Source organism: Dromaius novaehollandiae, chromosome 4 (genome assembly GCF_036370855.1).
Source record: "Dromaius novaehollandiae isolate bDroNov1 chromosome 4, bDroNov1.hap1, whole genome shotgun sequence".
Taxonomy (NCBI): domain Eukaryota; kingdom Metazoa; phylum Chordata; class Aves; order Casuariiformes; family Dromaiidae; genus Dromaius; species Dromaius novaehollandiae.
Window position 1 is genome coordinate 17718796 of NC_088101.1, and position 27796 is coordinate 17746591.

The 27796-nt window shown below is 36.6% G+C and overlaps 1 protein-coding gene across 1 annotated transcript in view; it reads right to left on the bottom strand.

Annotated features, from left to right (window-relative positions):
- Nucleotides 1–27796, bottom strand: part of STPG2 (sperm tail PG-rich repeat containing 2) — a 146440-nt gene that overhangs the window by 50838 nt on the left and 67806 nt on the right. The window contains exon 9 of the mRNA XM_064511542.1: nucleotides 5820–5985. Within this exon, the coding sequence (XP_064367612.1) occupies nucleotides 5820–5985 (166 nt within the window). The remainder of the gene's footprint in view (nucleotides 1–5819; nucleotides 5986–27796) is intronic.

Genomic DNA, 27796 nt, shown 5'->3' on the forward strand with positions numbered 1-27796 from the left:
CAGAAAACACCTCTGCTGAACTCTGGTCCTTTCTCTTGGACAAGAAAAAAGGTACATTGTTCGCTTGTTTTTTAAAAGGGGAAATTGTGCTTAACTGTAAATCAAGGTTATGATGGAAGTCAATGAGATTACATGCAACATCTGGAATTAAATAAATAATTAAAAGCTGTTTCCAAATTCAGGCATTAGATTTCAAATTAGATTTTAAATTTACCACAACAAAAGCCACACGCTATTCCAGCTACTTCAAAATAAGTTTTGCACAGAAAGAAAAACTTTATAATCTCTGTTCTGTAAGGAACCTGCTGATGCAACAGCGAGGAGAGAGGCAGGACAGACACCATCCAGACAGAAGTAGTTCTGGAGCTTACACAGCAGCCTCAAACAGGCGGCCATAAGCTCTAGAAGCTCCCATGGATACCTCATGTAATGACGTCCTTCAATACCCAAACACCACAAACATAGCTAAAAGTCTCATAAGTTGCTGTCAATTTTAGAGACGCAACCTACAGTTTTATCCATGGTCTTTAAATCACATTCTGAATTGCCCTCAAGACTGTTGAGGATCAGTTGACAATCATAACTGGTTTCGACAGTATCCCTACACTTCGAGACTTCATAAACTTAGAGAACTCCTTTTAAACAAACCACGTACCCAATGCTTGTGCATCTACTACAATGCAAGAGTAATAATTATCCTGTGGCAAATTCTGAGGCTCTTTTTGAAGGCACTCAGAAGACTCTTCAGTGTTTTCCCTTAGAAACAAAAAGAGAGGAAACTAAAAAAAAATACAAATAGAAGAACTTTTGAAAGGCCAAAAGCTGGATGGATTCACCACAAGCAGCATTAAAAATAAGCAAAAAGGGGAAGCAAAACAGGGACATTTTCTTTGAGAAGTGCTCTTAGAAAGTAAACAATTCCTCTGAAGTTCCAGCCTTCACTGGCTTGCATTTGTCCTCAGCCAGCCAGCTAACACTGGCTATGTCTACAAGAGCAGGTCGTGCAGCCCGGCAGGAGCAGATTTGTAGGGCAACAGGGTTGTTGCTGAGAACAGTAGCCAGTGTCCACGCTACACACATTTACTTTGGACTTGTTCTAAGCTAGTGCTGTGGACGGATCACCCATTATTAGGTGGAGAATATTTGCAGTTTAGTTTTATCCAAAAAGCGCGCAAGGTATCCAAGCACTTTGGTTACAGCACAGCATTATGTCAAAGTGAAGAAAGCAAGAACGATCAGGAGATTCACCTCAAAATTTCACGTGTTTTTGAAGTTCTCCAAAATTCAGCACAACAGTAGGTGTTCAGGATGTTCAGTAGCTGCAACAGTACTGAAAGGCAGGAGCAGATCACCATTATCTATCAAAAGGAAACACTGAGAATGTTCAAATAGACAAAACTTGGAATTTAATATTCATCACTTCCTGCTCTTGGAGAACAGGCCCATTAGCTGAAATCCATTATCACTTAAGCTCCTTTATACTGAAAGCTATGAATAAAAAATAGCTCAAAAACAAATATAACTTTTTGAAAGTAAACAAAATTCTTGTATGTTCCACATTTGAGTAAGGTTTTGAATCATTTTCCATCTCTTCAGTTTTCCCTTTCACTTCTCCTAATTTATATATTCTTGAATTTCATATTTCAGTACTTCATGAACAAATTATTTCAATACCTTATAAAGATAAATCATTCCATAAGCAACAGAGCTGATGATACTTGGTTTCCTATAGCTTCATGTTTCATGGTTCAATTATTTGATGTCCAGTAAGTGACCTCTTCAATTGAAGCTATTCCTGTAACTGGGAATTCATAAAACCTCTCTGCTTTGTGGAGTCTCTCTAATAAGGACTGAACTCGCTGTATCCTTTACTACAGCAAGGGACAAAGCAAGAGTCTCTGTCTCCTCTACCTGGCTACCAATTTTCATGAGCATAGTAGAAATGTGTTTCGAGACCATCCCTTTTCTTGTGTTTAATTTCACCGAAAGCAACCAACTCCTTCTGAAGACACAGAGGAAGTAGAGAGAGGGAGGGAACATGCTGGCGCAGAACAAACATCAACTTAGCCCTAGCCTTTTTTCTTAAACAATGTTAAAGAAAAGATATTTTAATCGGCAAATATATTACTTTTCTCTCCCCCATTCTCTCTCTCTGGCAATTTTCATACAGAGTTTTAGAGTTCGTGTAAATTACAGATATAAAACCTTTCTGTTAACATCTGCAGTCTCTTTTCTGCAATTGACACTACCGCTTTTTCCAGACTTTTATTTCATGTCAAAAATGAAAAACATCACAATCTGAATGGTAAAGCAATCTATTCTCACTGACTTTTGCTTGCATGATTGATTTTCCCCTATCTGATTTTCACACTTAGGACTGCTTTTTAAGGAGTAACTAACTTTTGAAATATGTCGGTACTGCTTTCTTTTTACATTGGTTTCTCGCATCTGGCATAGACCCCACAAAAATATAAATGTCTAAGGATAGACATTATAAGTGGGTTTGTAATTACAGACAACCTGATGATTTTTGTATACATGAATACCATAAATATGCAAGCATTATTATAAACAAGAAACTTTTAAACTTCTAGATAAAAATTAAGATGGCAGATCATAAAGTTTCCTCTACTAATTCTTCCAGTGTATGAACAATGGAAGAACCAAACCTATGGGAGAACCAAACTCATTTAGTTCAACTGTACTATTACATTTAATTGTATGAATACATTGTGCTAACCTCGATTTGAATAATGAAAGCTGTTTCAAAGGTGTTTTAAACACACTGAGTCGAATCAAACAGATCTAATGCTTTTCTTTCCAATAGTATAAATACAGAACCCCAGAGAAGGGAAACCACTGTGATTTAAAATAAAGACTATAATTTAATGCAAAAGGAGTCTTCCCTAAGAAAAGGTCGATTAACATTAAGGAAAAAAAAAAATCCAAGTAAAAACTTCAGGATGCACACAATGGAACAGTCAAAGAACGGAACTGTTTTTAAAGCTCTGCAGTATTTCTGAATGCATGCTATTACAAGCCAACAACCAAAGAGAAGAAATAATTAGTTTTCACACACCACTGACTTTTATATCAAAGGTACTGCTTGTACTTATTGAAAAAGTGGACAAAACTACTTTCATGTGATATGTTCAATTAATTTGAAAGATAAATTCTATTTGTTACCTAGAGTAATTTATTTTAAGATTGTATCTAGAAACATAATGATATTTTGATGAAGATTCAGGGGGGTTTTTTGGTTTTTTTTTTTTTTCTTCCTATGAGAAAAAGATTTTTGGAGTAGTGCAATACTTCATTTTCTGATCATCCCAGTCAGTATCTGCAACGTACTTGGTGCAGTACAGGACACTTATCTAACAAAAGACAAAGTACTTCTAATGATAAATCCAGCTGTAAATAGACCTGTGATGATTCCTAATGCAATGAATTTCTATTTTTTTCCTCCAAAAAACACATATACACTTTAATAAACAATTAATAGCCAATGAAGATAATAAACATATTCTATAATTATTACAAAACAATCCCTTGATAACTTAATTGAAAGTTCAAGAAAATTTTTTAAATTTTCATTTTTAAATGAGGTTCCCTTGTAAAATCATTTGCAAAGCTATGAAGGAAAATTCACTAGTAAGTGAAGACTGCTATGCAAAATTGTATTTGTTAGATCATAAAGGGAATGTACAAAAACAAACTTCAAAGAAGCCTTCTAGAATTACTGAAGTGACCTTTTCCAAAAATCTGTATCTTTTTACCAAAAAAAAAAAAAGAAAAAGAAAAAGAAAAAAAGGAAATCAAAACAATAGTAGCAAATGTTCAACTAAACAACTATACCCCTACAGGAAACAAAGAGGACAGGCCTTCCCTCAGAGCAAAACATAAGCTATCAAGAGTAGAAATACTAGCAGTAGTCAATCAGCATTAATTTCATTTCACACTTTTCATCATGAAATCTATTACGCACATACTCTTGTTTTCTAAACAATTAGTGGAAAAAACATACAAAGGAAAGATTTCCCCAAGCAGCAGACAAATATAAAATGTCTGGTCTAAACTCAGTTTAACTACTATCAATAAACTGACTTGGGAGTTGAAATCTCCTACCTACTATGACACCAACAGCAGCAGAGATCAAAACTAAACATTCTGTAACTATATTTGGTTCTTGCCAACAACTTCCAAATCACAGATCTTTTAAACCAAATCAATGTTTGCTTCATTTAGAACTGTCATAATTTTCAGATAAGAAGCCAAGTACTTAACAGTCTGCCAGTTCACAACTTCGGTTATTCTAACTCTCACCTTTTTAGAATTAATTACATCTTCCTACTTAATTTTGATTTTTTTTTGTCTTAAAAATATGACTGAATAGTCAGGAAGCACGGCAGGCTGATATTCAGAGACCAAAAGTCTTCATCAGACATCAAGGTGCCTCAGACTGCTTTTGAGGAACTACGAAGAAAAAGATTTTATCTCCCTGCAACCTTTGCTCTATGAAAATCATTGCTAAAGACAAATTTTATTGGCAAGTATAGGGAAGAATTCGTGACATGTCCTGTTATTTGGGAAATGGGCACCAGAAATGTCTAGCTCATTTCACATAGAAAACAACCAAGCAGTCAACAGAGATAGTTTTTACTACCATCTGGATTTACATTTGCATGTACTTAGAAGTTCCTATAATCTCATTGTCCATTCCATCATAATGAAGATTTAATAATGAATTCTTATTTAACTGACTTTATATCAAGATGTCTCAGAGTAACCTGCAAAATGCTGAAAAGTGGTCTAGGGAAAAAAAAAAGCTTAAAAGAAAAAAGAAAGTTCCAAACTTAGGCTGACTTTAAGCTCTAGGAAGACAACATTTAAGAGGAAAGGTTCTGTTTGAGATTCATTTTGCAATTGCAGAATAATGGTTTTCTGATCATTTATTGATGATATATTTTTAGGCTATCCTAAAATACTATTACAGTGTTAACTCTACTTTGTTAAATTTTTAAATCTATGTCTTACCTCAGACTTTCCTACATCACAAAGATGTTCGTGGAACTACAATACAGTTTCTCATACAACATAGTTGTGCATAGAATTATTACATTTCAAGTAGAACATACTAAGCAGTAAAATACTAGCCACAACACTTTAAAACAGCATAAGTGGTTTTGCAAGCGCATTTGCACACATTTTTAAGACACAGTTCATAAGATAATACATGTTTTTATTTGACATTTCTAAATTATAAAAGTAATTTCAAGTAATGTTGTCTCATTGATAAAAACACATGGCATTTGAATTGTTTTTGTTAACAAGTTTGAGACCCAGATTAGCACTAAAAATGGGTCAAAAAGTTTGACTACCAAATCAAGTCCAACCTACAAGCACAAAACAAAGTCTACAGTTAAAGAAGGTGAAACTCAGAATCAGGAGACACAAAACAAAATGCAAACACTGAAGAGGTAATTTCATTCTGCTTTCTAATGCAGATATATTAGATAATTAATTAAACAAAGCTGTTCAAAAATAAGAAGTTAATAAATGATTTCAGATTAAACATAGTATGGATAGCTTTAACTAATTGAATTTAGCAAATGTATGGTTTCTTTTTTGGTCACTAAAATTCTCTGGCGTTCGGGACTTTTACGAGGGGATTAAGGCAGCTAGTTCCTAAAGAACCTGAAATTCCTTGAAGTAGCCCGGCCTAAAAATCCATGGCTAAATGATTAGACTAACATTTCATAGCAGTTTCCAGAAAATAAAATAGTATTTCAGCTGTTTCATGAGACAAAAATTAAACTCACCTGGTATGTCCTTGTCAGCCACAAGTAAGCTCTCTCTAGGTGCTGCACTAAGAAAGGAGCCTTGCTTTCTTTTAGCCAGCGTGGTTCGGGGAGGCATATATTGACTTTTCCCATGTGTTTTCTCATAGGATTTTTGGACCTCATAGGATCCTGGTGGTGGAACTTCCTGTAACAGAACAGAAATAATCAACTGAAACAATGCAGAATTAACTCAGTAAATTCTTAAAAATCAAAATTATTACATGACTGTGGATAAGTGCAAGTTAAAGGAAAACACCAACTGCAAAGAAAACTATGGCATTTTTTACCTTACAGTTATGTGTTTTTGCTATAAAAATATCCAACCATATTTTCAGTAGTTCAGGAAGCATGAACACTATCTACTGGTGCATTTCCCATTATCCTTGGAAAAGCTTGATAAGCCGAAAAAAGATTTATAGAAGAGGGAATAACATCACAAAACTCTCAAATTCTTCTCAGTATCTGAATATGAAAAATTCTCAGTCATCCCTGGTTTTCTTCTTACCCTTCCACTGCTCTAAAACCCCCATCTATTGATCAAATACAATCTAGACTTAGAAGAACAGTACGAAGACGTGTCTTCAAGACAACAATGACTGAAGAGAGCCACTGACCTCACCTGAGAGAGACAGACAGTCTTATTGAAGTGATATTACTGGATAATGGAGCAAATCCAGCGTGATTTTATTTTAGCCTCAGTGATTTTATTTTAGACACGTGGTCAAGCAGACTGTAACACTAGGAATGTGGCAGTCTTGTAAAGGCCTTCTTGGGACAGAGTGCAAAGTAGTTGATTAATGCCAAAGGGCAATCCCAGCAACCGAATGTTGGGTAGGGGCTCGTGAACCTTGAACCATGGTGAAGGAATAGTATCAGTCTGTTCATGCTTCATGCTAATTATCTCATCTGGAGGAGCAAGTCACATGCTTTCTGCAACACATTCACATGTTGCTGCAGGTGTATATACACACATATAATCTGTAAAATGTGTCCTACAAGGAATGTCTGGGCAAGCCGCAATGAGCAGACTCTCTGTCTTGCGTTAGCCTGTACAGGTGATAGTGTGAATGACTGGCAGTAGGATCATCCTTACTTTTCAATTGAAGTTCACCGTTTTTAAAAAAATATAGAATTTCAATACAATGTGAAATTAATCTTTTTTTCCATAATATTTAATCAAACTCCTCGTTTTATTCTAGTTGGGGAGTTTGTTATATTTATTTTAAAAAGATAAACCTGCTTACTTCAGTTTTAATAATTTCAATTAGGCTAAAACATTTACTCATTTTTAAACCTTTAGTGCTATCTTCCGGCATTAATACTTTAATCAACATCAAAGCAACATAATTATGAAGAATGATGATAAATCCTGACTGATATTTAAAGTGTTATACACCAAAGTCTAACAGCTTAATAGCCAAAGTTTCCCGGTGGATATTAAAATATTTTATTTATGTTTAGCTGGAGCTTTTTTTTAAAAAAAAAAAAAAGCTTTCCTTTATTTCCTCCTGTTGTATTTGTATCATAATAAATACTTTCAGGAAAACGCCTTTCCTTTTAAATTTCAGTTGGCCCTTACTCTACATAAAGGTGTACTCCCTGGAACAAGTGTTTAAGCAGGCTTATCTTGGACTCTTCAGTTGCAGAACCTCTTCTCAACTTCACAGAAGAAAAACTTTTTTTTTTCTACATACATAATGTCAGAGGTGCTACAATGCAGCTGTCAGCTAATACTACTTAAATCGTATATGCACAAAGAAAACCATATATTTTATTTAAGTCTATAGGGATAAGTTAGAAATTTATTCTGCATTTACAATAATTCTATATATATCCTTTGTGAGAGCAGATGTTCTCTGAAATGGCATCATCTTTCTCTGGCTAGATGACAGTTGTCTCGCAGATCAAATATTTCAGCATCTGAGTGCTTAATATTAGAGATCAATATAAAAAAATAAAGGGTGTAAAACCAGAAGAGTATACCTATCACACATTCCTAACTCCTCAGCAAACCTGCAAGGCAGATGACAAAGTCCCATCAATATTTTCACCTGAAACATGCATCAGCATGTTTCACATCAGCAAACGGATTCTAGCGTGGGACTTGCCAAATGATCTTTGTGAACCCGTGTCTTGGCAGACTTCCTTTTCTATGTAACGAAGACAAAAAGTAGTGCATTCACATCTATGAAAAGATTGGTGATTAAAGCAGACAGTGAGGTAGATGGAAACTGGCTGAACTGCTGGGCTCAAGGGGTTGTGAGCAGTATCACACAGTCCAGCTGGAGGCCAGTCACTAGTGGGGTACCCCAGGGTTGATACTGGGGCCAGCACTGTTTAACGTCTTCTACTATTGACCTGCATGCTGGCACAGTGTGCACCCTCCACAAGTTTGCAGATGACACAAAACTGCCAGGAGAGCCTGATGCACCAGGCGATTGTGCTGCCATCCGGAGGGACCTCGACAGCCTGGAGAAAAACACTGACAGGAACCTCATGACGTTCATGACAGGGATATGCAAAGTCCTGCACTTGGGGAAGAAAAGCCCGGGTACCAGTACAGGCTTGGTACCAAGCAGCTTTGCAGAAAGCGACACAGACACACTGGAGCGAGTCCAACGAAGGGCCACGAAGGCAACTAAGGCCTTGGAGGACCTGTCGTATGAGGAGAGGCTGAGACTGTTTAGCCCGGAGAACAGCAAACTCAGGTTGCAGGGAGGTCTTAGCAATGTGTATAAATACCGGGGGGGCGGGGGGGGAATGGGGGAAGTAAAGGAGACAGAGCCAGCCCCTTCTCAGTGGTATCCAGTGGAAAAAAAAACAAGCAGCAAAAAGCACAAATTAAAATACAGGAAATGCCACTTAAACACAAGAAAGCACTTTTGCACTAGGAAGGTGGTCAAACACAGGTTGCCTGCAGAGACTGCGGAGTCTCCATTCTGGGAGATATTCAAAACCCAACTGGACACAGCCCTGAGCAACCTGTTCCAGCTGACCCAGCTCTGAGCAGGGCGGTTGGACTAGGTGGTCTCCAGGGGTGTCTTCCATCCTCAGTGATTCCGAGGAAGAGAGTTAGCAGCTGCATGAAGTGTTCTCTCATGAGAATAGCAGCAGTAACCACATCCTCGATCAAATGCAACTGCTTGAGCTTTACCCCATGGAAAAGGGTGCCCACATCATGGGTGTAAGGAAAAGAGCTGTTTCTTCCTCCCCACTCCCCAGTCACCTACATGTTCCCACCTCTTCCCTTTGCTAGTACGAGTGATCATGCAGCCATGCAGAGAGTCAGATATGAGAACTGAAACAACAGCAAAACCATGAAAGCCATGGCCGGGGGGGGAAGGGACATGACATAATTGTGAGCTGACACAGCCCACTACATAATACACACGCTCCAATTAAAGTAAAAGGCCACAGCATCACCTTAAACCAATTTTTAAACTACAATCTCAAAAGCAAAACAAAGTGCTTGAGCCTGGTTTTACAATTCAAAAAAGACTTGCAGAGAAAAAAAATCAAGTGTTGGCAGACAGAAGAATAAAGGAATCCTTTCAGCTTAAAAGAGAGAAAGAGAGAGAGAGAGAGAGAGAGAGAGAAGAAAAAGAAAAGATTCCATGATTCAGATGAAAAATTACATATGGAAAGGAAAATCACAGCCTCCTTAGATGCCTCTGATGTGAGGCCAAAGAACATTCAGGAGTGTTGAAGAAAAAAATATACGTTTTACTGTGTTTTTCCAGACCCAGATATATATTTCTTGTCCTATTTAAAGGAAAACATGATTGCTTTGCCAGCCTTTAAAAAGCTGGGGGGGAGGAGGGGGTTAAGCAGCAGTCACTACTTGCTTCTATAGAGGTAAATAGTAATTTAGAGTTCCAAGGTTAGCGTTCAGAGAAAAAGCAGGTTAACTTACTAGCTGGTCTGACACACACAATACCTGGACTCCGACAGGCCTTAGAGAGCTTAAACATATCAGCCTAATGTATAAAGCCCAAAATAACAGTCTGTTGTAATACTACACATAACCACTTCCTTTAGCTTGGAAAGCTGCATGCACATGGAATAATTTAGATTGGAAGGGACCACCAAAGGTCACATATTCCCACCTCCTACTCAAAGCAAGGTTGCCTTCACAGTTACATGAAGTTGATCAGGGCCTTGTCCAGGCAAGTACTAAAAATCTCCAAGGACAGAGATCCCATAGCCTCTCTGGCCAGCATGCACCAGTGCTGCATCACTCTCCCTGTGAAGAATCTTGTCCTTACATCTCATCAGAACTCCCTGTTCTGCATCTTGTGTCCGCACTTCTTGCCCTTGCTCTGTGCACCTCCAGGAAGCGTCTGGCCCCACCCTCTCCATAACCCTCTTTAGATAGTTGAAGACTGCAATGAGATCCCTCTTTAATCTTCTCTTCTCCAGACTAAATTGACACAGCTCTGCCAGCCACTTCTCGTGTCCTGTGTGCTCCACCCGCATAGCCATCCCGGTGGCCTTCTGCTGGACTTTCTCCAATACGTCAGTGTTTCTCTTGTAGTAGGGATCTCAACACCAGACCCACTACTCCAGACACAGTGTTACAAGAGCAGAGTGGAGACTCCCCTCACCTGCTGGCTACATTTTTATTAATATAGCTCAGTATGTGATTAGCCTTCATCACCACAAGGGCATACCTCTAACTTGTCCACCTGGACCCCTAAGTCCTTCTCTGCAAAGTTGCTTTCTTGCCAGTTAACCTCAACTCTACTATTGGATGGCGTTAGTCCATCCCAGACACAGGAGTTAGCATTTGCTTTTGTCAAACTTTGAGATGGGTTTCCGACATCCCTGAGAGGCTGTCAGTGTCCTTCTGAATGGCAATGCAACCTCCAATGTGTTGACTGCTCTGCACAATTTGACATCATCCACAAAATGTGATCTCTTTTCATCTGAGGAAGTGCAATGTGCATCATGCAGAGGAAGACAGTAAACAGATTCCCAAGTAAATGTCATACAACCTAACTCCAGAACCAGAGTCAGTTTAATCACATCTGCACAGCAGTGGCAACCTGTAACACACATTACTTTTGGCACCTGAGCCAGATTCTCTGTGCAGAGTTGAACTGCTCCATCTAGTTTGCTCAGAGCTAGAGATGTCTAATATAGCACTGCATTATGCTAGAAAGGCATACACTACAGTTAACAGCAGACAAAAGTAGGTTTGTATTTATTAACCTGGGGTTTCACCCCAGAATATAGATGCTAGCAAACCAATAGGCATAGACCCCCAGCTTTAGGAAAGAAATACTGTTTCGCTGCAAATGAACATCTGTTGCAGCATGCTGGTGAAATGAGACACGGAGAATGTTATTTATGTCCAGGGAGCCCTACAAATGGATAAACAAAGTATTTTCAGAGATGTACCACAGGGGCATCTCTTCTAAAATTCCACAAAAAGCATTAAAACTTCTATATACAAAGATTAAAAATTTCTTACTTTAGAGTAACTTAGCCAATAATGTACTTAAAGCAAAAAAGTTCATGAATTGTAGCACTTCAGCATGCTAATTCACAATTACTTCAGTTGAAATTGCTGTGTTTTCAAGATACTGTATTTATTAACTTGTTTGCTCCCATTTGCATTTCTCAAAATGCTCTAAGCACAAAACAGAAGTTAAAAAATATTAACAATGTGCTGTCGAAAACTGTGAAAGGCAACTGGGAAATTAGATACATTCCATATATTGCAAAATTAAGTTCACTTTTCACCTAGCGTAATTTTCATGTCCGGCAAATCAGGCACGGTAACCGACACCACATCTTACGTTTGGAACTTACCTTCACCCTTTTCAGTTTTAAGAACGTAATCAGTTTTACCTTGGGCAGTTTCTTTGCTTTAAGTGTATAACAAACCTAGTCGAATCTTTTCTGTCAGTTTTCTCAAATATCACCATCACAATCAAACAAGATAAGTAGGACAATAAGGGAAATCTTTGGGCATTTTTAAAAATAGTTTTCCTGTGGTTTTCTTTCCCAGTCATATTTCTGAGTTGGTTTGCCCATTCTCAGAGGCACTGATTTCACACCCTTAAACTTCATGCAGTTGCGCATAACATAAAATGCAAAAAGTGGCTCACTCAGCCCTCTATAACTTTCCGGCTTCTCCCATTCCCACCTTATTTGTGGGAAAAAGTGTTCTTTATGCATTATCACATTACCAAGCAGACGAGCTTTTAAGTTATTGTCTCATTTGTGCTAAACGAGACTGTCTGTTATACACATAAAGCAAAGATATTGCCATTATGTTACTGGCATACTGGAAGTTATTAGCTTCAAATTCTCAGTTACTTGAATACATTCATGTTTCATCACAGTTCCGAAAGCAGAAAAATGTAAAAACAGTTGTGATATATTAACCACCAACACTAAAGGACAGTGCCTTAACACTGCGGTTGCCCAAGACTTTAGTGGTAGGTGACTTCTGTTTAAACCCTGGAAAAGGGCATGTGTTTGTTCTGGATTTTTTTAAACCTAGAACCTCAAGATTAATGCAACCAACCATAGCTCCAGTCCTGAATATAGTGTACATTCACTTTTTGAGTCACACATATGGCTGAAGCTCTTAATAAAGGAGCTGAAATTGCACTTTTATCTCCACCACGTCACCATGGTGGTGGACAATGGTCTAATAGCGAAGGCTGCTAAACTCGCCTTTACTTTCTGACCTCTCCAAGAAATAAGATTCTGAAAATAAGAAAAGTTCTGTTGCACACCAGATACTTAATAATCTGTACACTTCTAAGCCTCCTTTTCTTCACCTGTCATTTGAAAAATTTCTTTCAGCCAATTAAAAATATTGTGCCAGGTCAAACTCAACACAGTAGTTTAAGTACAACTAGTAGTGGAATTAAAGGCAGCTTTATTTACCATTGCATTTGCAAAGTCATGTTTTAAGTTTCTAAAAACCTTCTTCACTTTTCTAGCTTCCTTTCAATTTTCTTTTTTTTTAATCTCACAAGTAATATTCCATTTACTTAACAGGAAAAAAAAACTAGCTTTTAAGCAGTTCAGGGAAATTCATGAAAAGAATCTCTCTGAAAACAATGCAGAAGAAATAGACCAAAAATGCTCCCTGAACTGGCCTGATCAATTCACATAATGATGTTGCATTTCTGACTTTTGTCCCAGGACTGCAAAATTCCTCTCCAGTTTTTATAAAACATTCAGAAATTGTTTCTAGTAGAGGTTACACATATTGTCAAGGTTAATACAACAGGAACACCAAAAGAAAAGTTCAGAAGTCTCTGATCATCTGGAAGTTTGATTTTTAGCATTGTTATTTCAAATTTTATATCCTTAGAGGGAAGTAAAATGGAGAGAAAATGCATCATCTAGCATACACATGAGAGCAAAAATAGCCCAAATAACACTACTTTCCTAACAAATGTAGCTACCAAAGAAACAAAAACAATCACTCTGAAGAAAGACTTTGATATCTCAACTATGACAGACACACCATAATTTTCTCTTCACCAACTCCATCCGGCTTACAAGAAATAGGAACAGAGAATTCCTTCTCTGAGGAGAACTGAACCAAAAGGATTTTGATAAAATGGGTAATTTCACTTTACCAACCAGCTAGCTAACACACATACTTGGAATCTCAAGGACTTCAAAAGCAAAGCATATACAAAGTATAATACACACAAATGCCTAGTATATAGAACATATATCTGTTCTTTTCTTCTGAAGGTCTTCTGCAAATGTGCTTATAATAGAGGAGCAACAAAAAGTTAGTATGTCTGCAATAACAAACAGGTCAATTTTTTTTTTTTTTTAACTTCCAGTAAAAGACGGTCCAAACTGACAGCATATAATACTTCATATTCAAAGGTTTATTGGGCATAAGCAGAATCACTTCTCTCCTCAAACATGTATAAATGCTTCTGTCCCAGAAATGAGCTCCAGTTTTGGCAGATAAAAGAAAATATTTGAATGTGCCATCTTGATGCTGCGTTAACATAAAAGCTCCTAATCCAGAATGAAGTAAACAGAAAAAAAGCTCTTAAATCTTATCTTGCCATATCACCCTGCTAATGTAATTATGATTACTTTGATTTTATCCTACCGATCCTCTTTCTCTGTAATGTGGAGAGGAAAATAAAGATATTGGGGGGAGGGGGGGAACCCACTAAGTATTCCTGAGGTGCAAAATAAAGGCAGCTAAAGGTAGAATGGTACAAACCATTCTTCAGCAGAATCTCAAACATTCATTCCGGCTACTTTCAGAAAAAAATAAATAAAATAAAATAAAATATCCATCTCTTAACGTCACCCCTATTCATGACAGGCATCTAATAATCTACAGAGAACATTGAGAAACCATCTTTTCAACTCAGTTCACGAAGTTCAGAACTGTGTTTTGGGTTTTTTCATCAGCTACAAGTGAGCCCTAGATCCAAGCAGAGTATTTCGGCAGGCACTCTCCTGGCTTCCTAAAGAAGCAGCCCAGCAGCTCCCTCTCTTGTGAAGTGCTGGGTGAATCTGTACCAGCGACACAGGCGACAGATCATTAAACAAATTTGCATGGTTGTAAATACAATGATTTTAACAGGACAGCTCTGTAATATAACTCTGTAGAATGTACAGACAACCCAAAGAATTGATATTTTGAAAATTTTGGAAAAAGAATAAACAGCAGTTTGGATACAGCCTTTCCCATATATGCATATACTTGGAGATGTGGGGTGATTTTCTCATCTTAAAATTTTATTTTGTTTCTAGGAACATATTTTATCCAGCTTGAAACATGCTTTGTCTTCAAACATTTTCAACAAAACATAAGGAAACAAAGGGATAGTCTTACTCTGTCCTAGCCCCCCTCTCCTTTCTTTTTTATTTAATGTCCTGTGCTTAGGACATTACCTGTTGCCAGAGAAAGATCTGAAATTATATCTCCTTGCCAACAGCAGGCTATAAATTAATTATTCTGGTATCAGCTGATCTCAGCATCCTCTCTTAGTGCTCCTCCACAGTGCCCACAATATGTCCGTTAGCCAAAGGAATAGCTATTCAGAAATAAAGCACATTTGATTTTGTTTATATGGAAAGCAGTGACCAGAGTAAAAGGGAAGAAATGTCCAGAATACCTGAGGAAACGCACACCTACACACTTGCCTCAGTCCCAAGTGATCAGCTGGCCATAAGGTCCTTAGAGACTTGTGCTTTAAGGCAGACAGCGTCTTGCAACTTAGACAAATCCCACTGCTGCTTCTGGCTTCTGCCCTTTTATAGCTCCTGGGTGGGCAGGCTGAGCTCCTGCCAGAAGCTACCGAGTCGCCCACTTCTGCTCTTCACTGCCTGCAGCCCAGTCTGACCTCGTTCTCGCCCACGCAGAGGGATGGCAAAGTTTAGCTCAGCCTACATAGTAACACATGGATACTCGTTAAGCCTAGTAATTACAGCACCAGCTTCGGAGCCAGGGACACATGGGCTCCAGCCCCTCCTCCAGTGAATGGCCACATCTCATACAAAGTAAAAAAAAAAATCTTGGAAGAAGAATTAACAGTTGTAAATTTTTGAAACAGTATCCTGAATATGGCATCAAATCCAATATAAAATAATATCAACAGTATAAATAAAGAGCCATTCAAAGTTGCATTATAACAGGCCAGTCTTCCAAAGCACTGCTTCAGCTTCACGTGCCGAAAAACAGCATCCGGCTGCAGCAGGTGAAATACTGCCTCATACAAACCAAGGCCTCTGTCCCGCTGCAGTGGAACAAAGACGAGCATTACATAAATTAAGACAGCTTTCAAGCTCTTACACAGGACGGGTTCACAAGTGCATATTTACAACTGCTGCATTTGGCCAAAACACACTTTGTTAACGAGGCCGAGAGCTTGCTGCTTTGTAGTTCAAAGTCCTGAAACTTCATTTCAGGAACAAACTCTCCTCAATCTGGTATTTTTACAACTTTTGAAGTCCTTAGATAAAGGTTCTGCACTAACCCAACATTTCCCATTTGGCTGTGGCTTAGATGACTGTAACAATTTTTGACAACCGGCAAGAACAGCCCCCACCGACTAGTCCCTGCATAGCCCACAGCGGTGATCTGAGAAGCTGCTGAGGGACTACCGCACAAGAGACGAAGTACCGCTAGTCCCCACGCCCTGCTTTGCTGTGTACTTCTATGAATCAGCTGTAAACACATCACCTGCCAGGAGGCTTAAGACAAAAATCATCAAAGCACACAAGTTAAAAGGCCTTCCTTTCTTTTTACTTTTCTTCTTTTATCTCAGGTCCATATGTTTCTACATTTTATTCTCATTTTTGCTTAATATACAGCAGAGCTGGAAGCTGACAAATCGAATAGATGCCATCGTCTTTATCCGAATACCAAGTACCTCACATTTCCATTATTTGAATAACTGAAAAATGACTTCCTGATCATGTCTTAGTTTGTTGACTGTTCCTAGGTGCCTTATATTTTCACTTGGCTGCCGATTTCCACTGGGCAAGAGACAATAGATTGACTAGAATTTTCCTGATATGCAATATTTATCAAGGGACAGAAATTCTTCAGAGAAGGCTCTTCAAAAATATAATCATATTCCTCATAGTTTTCAAATCAATTTCAAATATCTAAATGCATAAGGACTGTCATGTAATTGTAACTCAATTTGATTCAGAATATAATGCAATTTTACTAATATCCATATTAGACATAAAAAGATGAGGTACCTTATAAAGGGCTACATCATTCATTAATATTATTGAGGAACTGCCATACTAAAAAGTTACTTCTGACTTTTCCCATGTATTTTGCAAGATTAAGCTTAATTGTCTTTTGCATTATTTATTGCATAATTTTTAAATGTCTGTATCACAGTCATTGTGAATCTTTAGCTTAATACATCAAAGGGAAACTGAAAAAAAAATCTAGCTATCACATTCAGGCCATGCAAGTAGAGAGTATAAATATTGCCAATTTTATCAACCATTCAGATCCCATCAAACAGTGACTGGTTACTTTTAAAAATCTATAGATAGAATCTTTAAATATTTTGAAGATTTAAGAAAGTCTATACTTTAATAGCTCAGTTTCTATCTACGTCATAGAACCATAACATAATTTATTAGAACTGTACATGCCACATATACAGATTAAAGTATTTGTGCATATGGGTAGGCACGTCTGTGAATTACTTGAACTTTCTAATTAGAACTAAAGTAAAAATGAATAAAACAAAATGTATTTTAACTAACTGAATCTATATTCTTGTCATTGAATTAGATATGTATTTGGTATTAGCACACGACCTACAGAAAACTAAACCCAAACCATGTCCTGACCTAATTTAAAGTTTTGCAAATCCACAATCAAATCTAGGTATTCTAGAAAAGACAAAATTGAAAGCAGACCCCATCCTATGGTTTTGAAAACTTGGTCTTTTTCAAGATGCGTAAATTATCTGGTCAACAAAGTATGAATTTCAAGGAAAAAATACATATAAATGACTATACTCTCAGTACTATACAGTCTTCATTTGCTGGAGTCTCTTAATCCCTCACAGTCATTATTTCCTCAGTCACTCCTTTCACCAGAAAATACCTTATTGTAGAAATCTTCAAGAAAACAGATGATCATTCAGGCTTACTTGAACAGAGAATACACAAACCATACACAACCAAAATCAAATATCCAATCTGTATCAACGGAGTTACTACGTAATCGATTTTGTATTTTAGACAGTAAATACAAAAGAATAAAGTGAAAAAAAATTCACTGCAATAGGACATAGCATCTAGTTTCAAAAACGAGAGTAAATATATGATCAAATCCTCATGAAATCATTTTTAAGGAATTACAGAACCTGTTATTGCCTTCAAGTTTAGCTATCACTATTACACTTAAATGTACACAAAAATTTTGTTATTATGCTGATTATGCAATCAAATCCAATACAAAATACAAGAAGAATCAGACAATATACACAATGGTGATAATACCAAAAGTAATAATATAGGGATTTGTTCTAAACAGAATGTAATATAGGGCTGTTATTTCCAATTATTTCTTATGAAGCAAAACTCAAAAGAGATTTGTTTTAAAACTCACATTTTTAGCAAGTTATGAAGACTCAGTAATAGTTCAATAAATTATTTTTCCAATGTAATGGAGCTGTATTTAGGCAACATAGAGGAAAAGTCAGAGACAGCAGGCTTCTTGGCATGAGGGATTAGTAAGAAAAAAAGTAAAAAGTTTTTTAAAAAAAAAGACAGACCATTGATTACAGACTTTTTTTAAAAAAAGTTTCAGTATTGTTCTGATGTTTTAATTTAATAAATAACATATGGTAGTCTTGAAAGAGAAGCGGTACATAAGCCAAACATCATCAGAATTCACATCTGCCATAACTCTCGCTTGAGATATTCAGTTCACTATTGTCAAGTATCACGTCATTCAGTTGCACGTACACTTTATCAACTATGCATGCTGCTGTGATGTAACGCTTTGAGAAATTTTCCAAAGGAAGAGAATCATTTTTTAATGTTGACACAATGCTCTTCTCTACTTTTTCATTATTTGAGACATTAGATGCAGATTGGGCATCACTTTCTCTCTGCAGGAATCAGCACAAATATGAGGGTGGGGGAAGAAGGGGAAGAAAATCTGCTTCAGTTATCATAGAGCTTTTGTAAACTTTACTTCTCAAAACACACTGAGTCAATACAAAGATGTAAAAATCCTTCCAATGCTCTTAAGCCAATTTCTTTTTCTGCTGTACAAATAGCAAACTAAGAAAAGTAGTTTTGAAGAATGTAACCCAACAGGAAGCTACTTTAGAATATTTTCTTCCAGTCATGATATACAGTGGAAAAACACATAAGCCAAAACTAAATATACTAAAAGGACTCAGTATTTCCCCATACAAGTAACAAAAAGCTTCATTTATTATTTGCATTTTTATGGTCCTAAAAAAGCAAAGTGTATTTACAGCTCAGTATCCACTCCTATTCAAATGTTACAACTTCCTTGAAAAACTGACACTTCTAACTCAAATATAAACAACTATTTAAAAAAAAATTGTTGTACCTAATTTAGCTCCTTTTTATAGTTAAACAAGAGCAAACATTTTGTCCTTTGCAACATTTTGCTTATGGTGGTGGCACACAGTGTTACCACTCAAGCTGTTTCCTTCTCTTGCAGCAAACCAAATGACAGAACTGGAACAATTTCTCGCTTGATAAAACTGACTTCCAAAGTGGAGAGGATATCATAGGATTAAATTCTTTCCCTCCCATTTCTTAGACACGAACAAGTACAGGTAAGCAGCTAAAATCAGAATATAGGTACAATTTCATCTGAAGGGAAGCCTAATACTTTTATAGATTATAGATAGAGAACTTGAACTTTTAGTGACAAATGTACAGATATATACCAGCAGGTCTGAGTCACTAAAGCTCTTAGTCTATAATCTCAGTTTCCAAGAAAAAGCATAAGCTACTGTAAAAAAATTAAAAGACTACGATGAACCATCACAGGCTAAACAAAACTATAATATTGAACAAGTAAATAACCAAAAATCTTGTATGAATTTATACTCAGAGAGTATATACATACATATACATATATATGTATATATATATGTGTGTGTGTGTATATATATATATATATATATATATATATATATAAAAGTTTCTTATGCAACAACCCCAGGGAAGCATCTGAGAACTTGACCTAAATCCCATCAAAATTAACGTAGTGAATTCCATTGTTTTAAGTAGGTTTTGAAACACTTAAGCCATAGAGAATCGCAACTACTCGCAGCTTTAGATTCTAGATGCTTAAGAAGTTTTAAGGTAACATATACAGTTAGCAGTAGTATATTTTTTTACAGTCAAATTTCTTTCAAAGTTTCAGAATGGATGAGCTAAGGACTGCTTTCTACATTTCACTGACTAGGAAAAAAATAACACTGGAACATCCACCCATCCAAACACGCTTCTCAGATACTGTGCAGGAGATGCTGGAAGAAGTAACAGTACAGTATTTTAAGGTCTGATTATTAGAAAAGCTACTAGCCATCTTAAGCCTAAGGATAACGGTATGAAGCTCTCCAAAGGTGGCACTGCTTTCAGAGATAACCTTAAAAAGGAAGAAGTGGTTTCAGTATTGCCACTGCTTCCTCAAAAACATATCAAAACAAACGACATTTGAATCTAACTAAAGCTGTTCTCTCCTGTCTGACAGTCACACACACCTACATCTTGGTGCTTTCTAAGTATTTACAGAAACAGAGAACATTCTAATTAAATTAGGCATTACTCACATAAGAAGAAATTAATTTTGAACTGTTCCTTGAAATTCTGTTTTATAAACATATAATTCAGAGCTAATCTGTATCTGCAGTGTTTCAAGGACATTTCTATTATGAAATAAATGTACTTTGTACTTGGATGTAGGAACAGGGCCAAAGCTGTGCTTTGAAGTCCTATAACCTGACCCACATAAGTAGCTGGGGGGAGGGGGAATATAGAAGACATGAATCTTGATTGAAGGTATTTTTTCAAGTAAGTTGTAATGCAAAACATTCAATTGTCAGGTCACAAACTCTTTGCATTGCAGAGTCTCTGTAGACTAAGATGATATGGTCATAGTAACTCACGTTATGGGGCTTGAATGACACCTGCCTGACTTGATTAACGCTGCCCTGCATCTGGTGTGAAACCAAAGTTCCTTTGGATGACAATCAACACTCAGTAAATCAGATCAAGAAATCAGTGTAGCATATCCATCAGTATGAACAATTAACTTGAAAATCTATTGCTTGTTAATGGAGAAGATACAATATATTGCACCCAAGACAGATATATCACAGTCCAATCCTCTAAGGTTTTCATAATCCTCCTTCCACTAAATAAAAAGAATAAATGAAACAGACAATAATATATACCTAGATTTTTTATATATATATATATATATATATATATACACACATACACACACACACACACACACACACACACACACAATAATATATACACTAGACAACAAGGTCTAAAACACAAAGTCCTTGTTATTTCTTTCCTTAATTCTTTTTTTAACCAAAAAATCCACGATAATGCAATTACAGAAAATTTGTGAACGAACTAAATGATGAAAAAAGTAGCGAGAATGTAATATTCATGTTAAGGAATACAGAAATGCCAGTAAAGACAGAAAGGATATTGAAATCTTCCTACTACCATAACAATAGAAAACTTCCATTGACTTGCTCACTGGATGCCCTTCAGACCTTTGATTTCCAACAACTTTCACTATTTATTAAAAAGGAAAGAATAAGCAAGGCAGCTAGTCAGCTAGTGAATGACCAGCTGGGCCTGGCCTGGCAAGATTGGAAGTTGCAGTTACAGGAGGATTAAGTGTTAGTCTGACATATTACTGGCCTGACCTTTCAGGCAGAATGCTCTATTGCCATCCTGAACAATAATGTATAGAAACTTCTCTATTTCTAAACCACTGTGCATCTAATAATTCATATAAACAGCTCAATATAAAGCCATTCAATATTATTATTCTTTAACAACTATAAGTCTGAGTCAGGAAGAAATCTGCAGAAAATATCCCCAAAGTCTAAGCAGTGAAGGCCATTTCCTCAAAGCCCTAGGTGTTTCACGACTTTTGAGGGTTCTGGAACTAAGAGCCAAATCCAAATTAAAATTCCAGTGCCTCGTCTGTTAGGTTTTTTCCTACCCCCTTAGAAAGGAGAGCAGTTTCATCGGTACCCTCATACAAGAGGCAGTTGACAACTGTACCTGCCAGTAGCGTTTCTCTAAACAGCGGCACAGGCCTCGCAGGTAGCTTCAGCTCCTGGCACTTGTTGTTTACCCCTTTGCCAGTCACTCGGCTGCTGGTATGAGATTACAGCATATCGTATCATAATTGGGCCTTCCTTTTTCTTTAATTTTGCTCCAGTGTTTATGCCACCTCTTTTACTACTTCCTGCAATTTAACGCTCGATTACCACGTTTTTCCAGTGCACGGGCAACTCGAACACATCCTGAAGCGTAGTAGTACACGCTCGCACAAAAAATAAACTATGCAATACCAAACACCTGGACAGGCAGCTATCTACATATAAGTAAGGCAAATATTTCTGAAAATGTATCAGCCCTGTTTTGTTTTTATATGTAAAATATAAGTCCACTATTATTTACCTTTATAAAAATCTGTGAAAAAAGTTCTATTCCATATGGGAAATTTAAAGACGAGGAACCCACCTCAGGAAAAATAATGGCTATATTGTATTTTGGTAAATAGTATTCAGAGGGTGTCATCTGGCTTATTGTCTAATTGATTGCACACACTAGCCTAAGTGGCCTCATATCACACACCACAGCACTCCAGTCAGTATTCCTGTTGTCGTCAGGAGATTATAGTTCTGCAGGGTTGTATGGAAGAGAAAGGAACCACACATATACAAAGTCCTAACGAGGATTCTAGATTTACAAGGGTTTTTTTATTTTTCTTTTCTTTTTTCTTTTTTTTGATTCAGGGACCCAATTTTCTATCAAATGTCAATTTATTTTAAAATAAAATAGACAAGAAATTTATTTCTCTGCCCCAAGCTGTCTCACTTTAAGGAAAAATCTGTTTCAGGAAAACATATCCCCACTTCCCAGCAAAAGTGTTGTTTCAGTAGCTCATGCTGAGTGCTCTTGATAAAAATTCCCTTTAACATTGAAGTTGTAGCTATATTATTATAGAAAAACTGACATCATTTTTACTGAAGAACTAAGCATGCAAAGAACAATGCAGTAAATCCAGCAAAGGATATTGTTGAACATTTGAAATATTGAACATCTGAATCAGCTAGACAATTGTATCTGACAAAGATACCTATTTCATATTACATCTCAGTTGTTCCTTAAACTTACTCAGAGACAGGACAATATTTTTCCCTTTTCCTTGCCTTTTTGTTTGGCTCATCTTTAACTTGGTAAACATTAAATCCCATCAGTTGTTTAGCACACCCTCATTGCTCGCTGTGAATGCATGAAGCATCATTGCACACTCTCACAGCTCCCTCTCACATGAGCTAATAAATAACTACATCTGATTTTAGCAAAGGATAAGTAAATCCTATTATTCAGCAAAAAAAAAAAAATTAAGAACACAAGATTAAGATTATAGATGAAATGATTATAAGCAACCTCCATACCCATGAAAAAACAAAGATATCTATCATACACTACATTTATTTTCAAAAGGCTTTTAAAAAAATCTATTATTGCCCAACTCCCTTATTCCATATCCTCTACAATTCTTTATATGTTACTGTATAATTATTATTAATAACAATTAAGTTTGGGGGGGCAGGTGTGTTTGCAAGTTCAAATAAATATTTTCTCATTTCTTCCATAAAACTATGCTTCAGTTTGATTTTTTTTAAGTTTACAATTTTTGTGCCTAGTTTAACAGTCTTTCTCATTCATTTCAAAAGAATTCTTCAGGACAATATTTCTCAAATATGCAACAATCAGCTTACATGTACAGGAAATGTCATAATGAAGTATTAATCACATTTTTTCTCATCTATAAGAGGCTCATAAATTAAAAACCATTTTCTCCAGGAACAAGGCTTCTGTTTTGATTAGATATTAGAGGACAAAAAGATTATGAAAGAGTAATCTCTGAAATCTAAAACTAGCCCACAAATCAATTTTGAACTCACCGATCTTCAGTGAAATTTGACTGAACATATAGAAACAGTTCCCATTACCAGATTGTTACTTTGGTAGATCCAGCTGTACAACCTGCATCAGTACACCCACTTACAGGAAATAATTTCACTGAATTCAGTATTGTTGTTTATAATACTACAACAACAACTATAAAAAATTTTAAGTAGAATCAGACCAAAAAAACATCAGTGTTTTACAATAATAACCTGGGACTAATGAAGTAGTTTTAAAAAGTTATATCAGCCCTTCATGCTTGCAGAAGGTAATGAAAGCTGCCCCGCAGGGGAGTAAGTCAGAGGACTGTGGGACAGGGGAGAAGGCAGGGCACTGGAGGCTGGTATCATGTAGAAAATTATAGGTGATGTGGTGAATGAATGTACTTCACGTGTTGTGGGAAGGAAAATTTCTAGATGGAGCATTTTTACATCTGAAGATTCTGTAACGACTCACTTGTTGCAAGAGGCTATCATAAAACACGCCAGAAACCCAGCAGCAGCAAACAGAACAGTCAGGGCTGAGATCTGAAGGGTCTGAGACTACCTGGGGGACCTGGTTGAAAGTACAGAAGGGGATTTTTGGGAAACCAGAATCTCATTGTAGAAGTCTAGGGGATCATGAGTGCTTTGAGACTACACTTGCAGGAATATACAACACAACTACTGCTGAGAAGGAAATATGAACTGAGATGTAAAATAAATGAATAAATAAAAATTCCTGTGCTTAGGAAATAAACAGTACAGAATTTTTTTGAATTGCTGTTGGTATTTTTTTTTTTTAATCGCTGTTGGAAGTCTATGTTCCTTCCAGACTTAAGTCCCAGCCAAGTCTAAGAAATATAAATTTCATAGTATCTTAGAATCTCATTAGTTCTAATTTACAATATATTGAATATATATTGCATATATAGATATGCAGTCTAAATATTTAACTAAACTTCCCCTTCCATGATAGATAACGTTTTTAACAATAGCTATTTACCAAACTTGAAAAGATTGAGAACACTCTAGAGACACTGTATGTTAAATCCAAAAAGAATTAATTTCTCTCCCACTGATCCAACACTATACTGATACACTACGAGGAAACACAGACAGCATCTCTAACACAGCCCTCAAAAATTCAGTCACCATTCTTTGTGCTTTGTTATATTTTTTCAGGCTCTGTGCATTTGCTGGAAACCACAAAGTGTAAAAATAATTAAGTTATAAAAAGTACCCAACAGCTCAACCTTGTACTTAACTCCCTTGAAACTGCACAGTTCCTCATGCATTGTAATAAACACAGGTTGATTATTGATCCTAAATGCAAAGAGCAAACACAGAAGAAAAATATTTTTAAGTGACTCATATTCTGGATAAAAATGTTTTCTAGGTTTAAAATAGTGCTCTGTCTTATTCATATCTGTGGAAATCAATGAATAACAGCACTGATACCAGCATCTGTTATTCTTATGCTCATCAAGCAGAATTTCAGAAGGGTCCCTTCAGATTAATAAATTTTCACAGTAGGCTGCAAATCAAGTCATTACTTCCTGCTCTGAATGCCTCAGAGTAGCTCCGCACTGACACTCATAATGATTAGGGAATAAAGCCGCAAAATTGCTATTTAGCAATTCTTAGTTCCTAGGCGTAGTAACAAAGAGGAGAAAAACAGGCGCACCCTCCAGAGGAGGAAGAATTGTCTGCAATTGTGCCTCACATATGGAATGCAGAACGGTTAATACTAGTTTATTAGATGCTATTTTAATCTCTCACACCATGAAACCCAAGATGATGGTAAAAGAATCCAATAGTAACTGCCACAACATCATGCTGATTTTCATTAAGTTTGTTGAAAGGGGACTCAGCATGGAATTATTAAACTGCTTTAATGGCAAATGACTAAAATGGCTCATCTATTTATAGGCATCAGTCTCAATCACTATTATTTTTTTGTGGTGACACCTGCTAGTGCCTGCTATAGTTAAGGTTCTGTCAGCCTTTCCTCAACAACCCAGAGTTTTTCAAGGTCTATCTTGGTGATTAAAACAAAAAAGAAAACAGACAAAAAAAAAAAAAAAAACCCTTCCTTTAAAACTGACTATCAAACTACTGAGAAATTGTTTTAAGACAACAAAAAAAAGAAACCAAGAAAACTGTCATCCAATTCTTTTCTTCCAAAGATCTAAAGTCATCATCCACCTTTACAAGTTTCAAACTGATTTTTCCATTTCAATAACCCAGATACAAACTTGCTTTTTAAATAACACATTTATTGAATAGGAGCTTACATACACGCTGAATATATACTTTATTTAACTATATTACAATTATACTTATATAGACATTAATATAGTAGAACTCTGTTTTTAAGATGTAAGCATGGAAATGTTTATTTTTCAGAGAGTTTATGGTAACAACAGTTCAAGACCACTTTTACATCACAGAAATCTCAGCACACATGGATGTAAGTGAGAAGGAAGGTGCCTGTGAGAATGGCACTATCTGGCAAAGGAAGCAAGTGCTGCTGTGGCATCTTAAAATATCTGAAAGATCTGAGTGACAAGCAAAAGTATCACAGCACTATATACACTCCTTATGCTCTACTGTCATAGCATCTGTACTGTGGAAATAGATTAGTCAATGTTTTAGAATTACCCAGGGCCTGGTAACTAGTTTTCTATAGCCACACAGCAAATGTTGCCATTTAGATAGACACACAGTCCCCATTTACTTCAGTCAAGGCACGCTTGGCATATGTTTATAACAACAATACACAGTTTAAAAAGAAGAAATCTGCCAAATCATCACCATTTCCTTCCCTTCTTTATCATCATCCAGATGTTCAAAATCTGGCACCATGACATTTAAAAAACACCCTACCCAAGTTGCTTTAGTCTGTGCTCACTCAGACAAACGGACTTCTCAGCCTGGCCAGCAAGGTATGAGCTACTTCAGACCTTGAGAAACATCACACCATAAAGGAAAGAAGTCCTTACAAAGGGAAGAAAATAAATGCAAGAAGCCCCCTTCTTTTCATGAGAAGGTTGCTTAAGCTCCAAGATGTCTCAGGTCGTTGAAGAATTGACAGGGATGGAAGTATCCTGAGAACAGACAACTGCAAATCCTCTTCAGGACATGAAAGCATCCAAAGACTGATTCTGATTTCACAATTCCTATGCTAAAAAAAAAATCACTTGAAAACTCAGTAATAGTCAAGTATTCTGCTGAGACAAATTTTAGCATTTTTCTGTCAATTAAAAACAACCACAATTGTGTGTGATGAACCATTCATAGATTTCAATTTGTATAGCTGTATGTCAATAAATACATATCAATAATTCAATAGATATATGTCAAGAGAGTTATTCTAAGTTTGCCTTTTTTGTATACTTTCTCCACTTCCTCTATTTTGGCCAGATATATACTGACCACCGTTAGAAACGTGACACTGAGTTAGATGGACTGGCCCAGCTGTTCTTGTGTTCACGTATAAGCAACTGAGAAGGAAGGCAGTAGGCTTTTTTATGATGCAAACAGGACCAGAAAGCGAATTTCACTCCAAGCCAAATATGGAACAACTCAAAAGAAATCAGTAGTGAACAGTCACAACACTATGGGCTTTCATAGACAAGTGTTGAAATGCTCTCAGTGAGGTAGAATTCACTGCTGCATTCATCCTGATTTTAGGCATCCAAGATGTCTTACATTTTTTAAATGTAAAAAAACCTGTGGAAGTAGTGTTGCTGTGGTTGAAGGATGTGAGGCAAGGTTTTCAGAAAGACTAGTATCTTACCTCTTCCTATGCCATCTAACATAAACAAGGGGGAAAAAAGTCAGACACAAGTATTTCTTCAAGGAAAAGTTGTGTGAAGTCACATTAAAAATACCCTGAGGATATCTGCTTGCTCCAAAAACCTTAAGTGTGGTATCCTATCTGTTGATAGCAATGCATGAATTTGTTTTAAATCTTAACTTCGTGCTTATCTGCTGTCAAGTGGCAATAAATGTCACTGAATAAATCTCAGTCTGATTACAGACTTTTGGTGCTACAGTTTTACTCCTTCAATAAAAGTCAGCCTTACTGGGTTCGCATGCAATCAGTTTTCACTATGATCTGTCAAAGGACGAGGAAACAACCTCTCTCAGACTGTCTCTTCTAAAAAGTCCTTATGCTTACACTACAATGCTTTCACCTTGGCAACGTCTCATTATTGTTTATCGACTGCCTGGGCTGGATCACTACAATCT